We start from the raw sequence: 7,159 nt of genomic DNA on the forward strand, positions 1-7,159 counted from the left end.
GCAGTGATGACTTCTCTGGAGTACTCACTCTGGCATGTTTTGCCTGCATACCACTAGGACCTGCTTCTGGCTCACTGCATGATTTTCTCATTGTTTTTCTTAAATATTGTTTTTCCCTTCTTTGTAACACTTGTCTGTAGTGAGACATCACATTGTCATTAATAAGATCAATGCAACGGCCTGCTAAAGCTTTATCTGGGTGATTCTTTTCAGCAAAACTTTGCAGTTCTTCCCATACTGCACACATTTTCTTAATGAGGAAGGGACATCCTCTACTGCCTCCTCCTCCCCCTCCCTTAGAGATCTGTTATATTGCCTAGCTAGTTCAACAACACGTATACCATTTTCATGTTTATGAATGATCTCTTGTTTTTCCTCTATGATCATTCTCACATGTGATTTCTTCCCTTGAACCTTACCACTGGCTTTCTTGGGACCCATGGCAAGATATATAATAACAATTTTTATGCTCAAATAGCAAAAGAATCCGAAAAGAAACAGTAAATCCTTGCGAAGAATTCGTGCGGAATAGTCACTGGGCGCGAGGCACTGGTAAACTGAGGCGTGATCGCTGTGCCACCACGCGGTAGGTCAGCTGTACGCCTATCAACAAACTCGTATCCCGAGGTAAAGTTTGTATCCCGATTCAAATTTTCTGAACAAATTGGGCTCGTAACACGAAAAGTTCGTAAACGGGCATTCGTAAACCAAGGTATCACAGTACCACCATTTACACCAAAATTTTTACAAAACCACAGTGTAATTTTATATACTCTACTGTAAGGAAATATGAAACTGTAAATATGGAAAACTGTCAGTGACAATTGTCCTTGACTCCAACTAGTCAAACTTATGAATAAAAAATCTAGGGTTTTGGCAAGATTCAAATTCGTCTGTTATGATGATTAGCAGGAGGGGCTGAGAGCCTAATGGTTCAGAGTACAGATCACCTCGTTATTCCTTGTACTATGACTTGCCGAGATGTTGGGATACGCTTCTTCAGCATGAGATTAGTAAACAAGTGGAATGAGCTAGAAGGGGAGGCAATTGAAATTAACTCCACACAGTTTTTCAATTACAGCTAGGTGTACTCACTCAGTTGTGCTTGCAGGGGTCGAGCTTTCGTTCTCTGGTTCTGCCTCTCAACTGTTGTACAGATTCTGGAGTCTATTGGGCTCTATCAAATCTACATTGTGTACAGTTATGTAAGCATCCAATTAGGAGGCAATGATAACTGCATTACTGACTTCACCATAGTGTAAAAATGATAAATTCCTTCACGAATCTTACCTTGTGAAACTATGAAACCTTCCAGTGCTCAGTTTTACAAACACTTGGCTGTGCCTTATTATTTCTGTCATCAACAGGTTCGCTCAGCACTGCAGCTACTTCAATCAATTAGTCACAATATTGGTGGCGTTGATAATGAAGGTGGAGGCGATGAAGCAGGCAGCTGTTTTACTGTTGCAAGCAACGAAGGTGGACGAGTAGGAGGATTGAACGTCAATAGCGGGGTTTCGAGCAATTACATGCAAGAAAATAGATTGACACCGCTCTGCAGATCTTCACCAAGCGTATTTGCTACTTGTCATGATGCACGCATATCCTCCTCATTACCACGGCACCGCAGTCGGAATGTCTCGACCCAAACTGACCTTCCCATAGATGTTCCTGTTGCCGTTCTTGAAGCATTTGTTTTAGCTCATCGTTCTAGAGTTCTTCAACTCTTGGGCATTCAAGAAGTTGTTAGTTCTTCCCCAGATACACCTTCCAATAGTGTCCATGTCATTCCACCTTCTACTTCATCACAAACTAGTGAAGTCCATACATGTATTGTTATTCATGATAACAGCAGCAATAGCTGTTCGGAGACCTCTACACCTGACCAAGATGATCCTTACTCTAGAACTAAACAAGCATTAGAGCCACAAACTGTACAAACTCAAAACCCCTCCATTACAATACAAGCTCCTACAAATCTTGTAGGAGATAGCAGAAATAACAATAACAACAAACCTTTAGGCCCATCCATAGAAACCTACCAACTAACAAACCTACAAAACTGGAATCCAGTCTCGCATTTAAGTAGAACAGTCATGTCAACTTCACGAAGTACTGGTAGCCTGAAAGATATTCTTTCTATAAACTTCAATAATCACCCCCAACAGCTTAACCAACATAGTAATAACTCTCCATACTTATTACAATGTCAGATAGAGAATAATGATACAGATCCCACTAAAACTTTAGTACATTATGGGTGTTCTTCAGACTGTCCAACTGATCTCTTATGCTTATCAGAAGTTAACCATACCATGACACGCAGTACCTCCATGCCTGTAGCCTCCTTCAAATACCTACCAAATCTTGCAAGCACTTCCTTATTGGCAAACACACACTTATCACAGCTCGGCAGAGATACAGAACCACATACATCAGGGCTGCCTGAATCTTCAGGCATGCTTCCAAATACAACAGAAGAATTGCAAAATACTGTTCAGACACCCACAATTGTTACAGACTTCTAGCTATGGATATGTGACATGCTTATGATTAACTGAGTCGCCAGTACAAACGAAAATGGGAGATCTCGTGTAGGCTGTTTGCATCTTGGATTTTTCGAGAGAACCTTACAGTAATGATGGTACGCTGCTTGTCAAAGAATACTTGAAACCATTTCATCTAAATTTAGCTATATAGTTTCAGCATGATCTCACTGTTCATTAAATTCAATGTAATGCCACTATCCTAATCAGTGTCTCTTCATTAAAGAAGAACTACATTGCCTAAATGTTTTCTAGCATCGTGCATGGGCAACACATATATTGCCTTGATACCAGCCATGATCAAAATATTATCCCAAATATCTTGAGCATAACACTGCACACTTCAGAATCTCTCTTCATTTTATGGAATAAAAATTAAAATGATTGAATCCCATTTTGAATATAAACTGTTGGTGCAGCCTCTTAATTGTGTTCACAAACACAGCCTCGGCAAGCGCACTGCATTATAGTGTAATACTAGTTAATTGTATGATTCCTCTCATTTTCATTGTTTCTGGAATCATGGTTAACTAATTATGCTATTACAATTCACACTAATAAAAAAATGCCAATTAAAATATATTAGCATAAATAATGCTGTACATCTTTATTTAACATTCAAAATGGGTAAATGCAGCCATGTGTGTACTATGTATATATATACAATATATATTATGTACTACCATATTATATATACTGTATATGTATATATATTGTCCAAAAAAAAAATATATATTTTAATGTAAAAAGCAAACACAATTTGAGCAGATGTTACTACGTGCCATATTTTAACTTAAAAATTAATATTCTCTTTACATAACTTTAGGTCATCTACCTCTATTACTAATAGGTTTAATGTTTATAAATATCTCCTATATTATAATATGTATATACAAATTTATAATGAATATATCCCACATATACCAGATTGTTAAGTAGCAGCATTGCTTCTGCTGCAGAAACTCAGAAGTACATTGAAGTCCAATGTATGTATTTTATTTTTGTGATTTGTGGTTGTCATTGTGGCTTTTATGGAACTCTGTTGGAATATTGCATTGCCATGTGATTTTTGTGTACAACATTTGGTTACAAAAGCAAATGTGTATTGACTATTAATGGGAACATTAATATTTATGGTGTAAGACTCTGTATTGGAGAAACTTAAATCATTCAGGTATTAATTTGTAAACAAAAAGTATAATTCTTGAGAAATTTAGTAATCTTGTGTCTTGTAATAATTAAGACAAAGAATGAATAGGAGAATTATAAAGCTAAATTATATTAAGCTGTTTGAATAAGTGTGATACACAAATTTCATAGCATAATGTTGAATAATTTGTTATAAATAAATCAAGAAGTGAAGACCACACATTCCGTCGTTATTTCATTTTAGCTTTGCATAATATTTTTACACACTAAGATGTTACTGTGATTAGTCTTGACTGAGGACTTGACTTTCCTGTGTAAGACGAGCGGTGCACACAGAAAAAGCTGACATTTGTTCGACTGTCACTTACATGAAATTGTGTGCATTGAAGAATGAAATACATGTTAAAAAAATTCTGAGTTTATTTAGTAAACATGTTACTGTTTACTGCCAGTGATATGTAAAAATAAAAGACAGTACATATGATTATGTGTACTGTACTTATTTGTTATATTTTAAGAACGATTCAGAAAATGTGTTATAACATTACACGACATGGGATTAAAATGCGTGCATACAGTGCTGTAGCCCACTTGCGTACAGTATACTCACGTACAATTAAATCTGTGTAATCGGGGCATCCCAAGGGATTAGTGTTGTGGTGTCTGCATAAAAAGGTTCACTCACCCTTTTTTGTAGAACAGGCTGGTCTTGATAACCAAGAAGTAGTTATAGTACAAAACTTTACTTAAATATAGATACATTATTTAGAATATTTACAAATAAAGTTCAATTATACAAAAAAAAGGGTTGAATGTAATAAGTGGCTCTTTCTGGAAGGACCTCTGTGGATCCCTAAAGCAAACTCGCTGAGATAGCTATCCCCCACAACTGAGCTACATCACTCATGCAAGTGCTGTATGGCCTACTGGCATCCAGAGCCAAATTGAGCTGATCAGGAAGTAAGTGATTATCAAAAGAAGGCACCAAGCCGGGAAGACTATGTAACACCATCAAATGTGTGTAATATTCAAGTGGAGCTAAATATCACTAAGGATGTTAATACTAGAACAAAAGCACATAAGGCGAAAGATATCAAAAGTATCCGAGTCACCAAGGATTCTATCGAGGGACAGTCGGGAAACAAGACACACGGACATCCTGGAAGTCAGGACATTCAATCAGGATATGCACAACTGTAAGAGGGGACACTGCAGTTTGGACAATAAGGAACAAATTGGTGCTCCATTAAGTGCCCGTGAGTTAAACGTGTATGGCCAGCTAATCAAGAAACAGCTCAACAACCTAGAAAAAAAATTGACCCCCCTTCAAGAAACAGAAGGCAGCACCTTAACTACCTCTGCCACCGAAGTGGAAGTGGTGAGTTCCTAGACCAGGCTCACACACCCCTAAAGCATCATTACCCCGGACTTCGAAAACCTCAGACATTTCGGAACTTGAAGCAAAGGGCAATGCCTCTGAGCTCACCAAACAACAACAGCCAAACATGAGGAAAAGACATAGGAACAAATTTGGAGCAAGTAGAAAATGTCAACTGATCCAAGATGGAGTTCTGAAAAGACAATGGGGGACGACCCTGGGACAACCACGTTGACACTGAGCTACAACCTATGTACTGTACAAGGACAAACCTAACCCATAAAGTGGCAGCCCACTGATAAGCCTAGAACCTAGAAGGACACTTGGCTAAAAGAAGAGACCCAATGACCACAAGTGTTGCAGGCTTCATGGTGGAACATATACCCTCACCCAACAGGCGACATAACAGAGGGAGAAACAATGGCCATCAGAATATATCAAAATCGAAGCATATCTTTCAAACTCTCACCCTGTGAGAGCAGATTTGGAGGCTGATCCATAATAAACTTACAACTGCAAAGGACTTGCCAAGTCCCGAAGGGTAGACTAAGCAGGAACACCACTTGCCGAACATAACAAACACTGGAAACAGCTTAGGGGTAAATGTTGATTTAAAGGGTGTGAGCAGTGTGCCACATAATGAGCCTGTGAATAAACTATGTGATCCTTAAATGAAAATCAGGCTGCCCTTATCCACAAGATTTTGCAAAAGAGTCAAAGACCCATGCACCTTACCTTGAGGTTACCTTGAGGTGATTCCGGGGCTTAGCGACCCCACGGCCTGGTTGTTGACCAGGCCTCCTTGTTGCTGGACTGGTCAACCAGGCTGTTGGATGCGGCTGCTCGCAGCCTGACGTATGAGTCACAGCCTGGTGGATCAGGTATGCACGTATCAGTGCACAGCCAAGGGTATGGCACCTTCCAACAGGAAGCCAGTCTCTTGGAGATAGCTAAACAAACCCCTCAAAGAAAACACTGGCCAGGCAGGGGCAATACTAGCGAACACCTATAGACGAGAACTCTAGGCACATGTAGATCCAGGCGAACATTTACCCAGAGTTCATACATGAAGTGATGCATAAATATACAGGTACAGTATTGTGAAACAAATTCTAAAATACAAAACACATACACAAGCATATGGCCCCTGCAGGATAAAAGCAAAGTGCAAGATGGCCAGCACTTACCTAGAAAACTGGGACCCAAAGGGCAGTGGGGTGAGAAGAAAACCATAACAGCAAATGTTATAAATGTAAGTACCAGGCAATATGACTGAGGGTTCAAGAATGGTGGATTGAGAAGGAAGGTGCGTAGTCTCTTGGTGATGGGCAAGTGTGTGCACCTTTCTGGTGGTCTATTCCTAGTTAGGGTGAGCTACAATCCCCTGCTCCTTGAGCATCTTCCGAAGGGAGGGGGGGGGGGGCAGGTTTTAGCCTCTAGTCCCAAACAGGCTTATATGACTAACAAGGGTCAAGGATTGGATTGAATTCACAAGGACAAGGATTGTTATGGTTTGAATAGGGTGGAGACTGCCAGGTAGAAAGCATATTCCAGCTTAATTTACATTCTCTAAAAATGTGAAGAGTTAGGGGTGACATGCTAGAGGTATACAAGTAAGTGAATGGGCATAACAAGGAGGAAAATATTAATTATTAAATATATTAACACAAAACAATGGATATAAATTTGATACGTTTAGATGTAGGAAAGACCTGGGTAAATACTGTACTGGTTTGGAAACGGTTGTTGATTTGTGGAACAGATTACCTGATGACGTAATAAACGTGGGATCCCCTGATTGTCTCAAGCGTGGATTAGACATATATATGAATGAGTTTGGGGTGGATATAAATGAAAGCTGCCATGCAACGTGCCTCACAGGAGGCATCTCCCGTCACGCAGGGTGCCCTCGCACCTCCACAGATCTCCAGTATCAGCTCTTGATACTGGTAATGGCTCAAAAGGGCCACCACTTACGGGCTATTCATGCCCGTGCCACCTTTTGGATGGCTTATCTTCATTAATCATCATTACTCAATCAATCAACGTGCCTTTTGCGGTTTCTTTCATTCTTATATGTTGCAGC

General features: G+C 39.6%; 1 protein-coding gene across 4 annotated transcripts in view; it reads left to right on the top strand.

Annotated features, from left to right (window-relative positions):
• Positions 1–3,917, top strand: part of Elk (Eag-like K[+] channel) — a 241,581-nt gene extending 237,664 nt beyond the window's left edge. For all 4 annotated transcript variants that reach the window (XM_069309597.1, XM_069309594.1, XM_069309596.1 and 1 more), the window contains one exon: positions 1,368–3,917. In XM_069309597.1, the coding sequence (XP_069165698.1) occupies positions 1,368–2,528 (1,161 nt within the window). In that variant the 3' untranslated portion in view covers positions 2,529–3,917. The remainder of the gene's footprint in view (positions 1–1,367) is intronic.
• The last annotated feature ends 3,242 nt before the right edge of the window (positions 3,918–7,159 follow it).

Source organism: Procambarus clarkii, chromosome 65 (assembly GCF_040958095.1).
Source record: "Procambarus clarkii isolate CNS0578487 chromosome 65, FALCON_Pclarkii_2.0, whole genome shotgun sequence".
Classification (NCBI taxonomy): domain Eukaryota; kingdom Metazoa; phylum Arthropoda; class Malacostraca; order Decapoda; family Cambaridae; genus Procambarus; species Procambarus clarkii.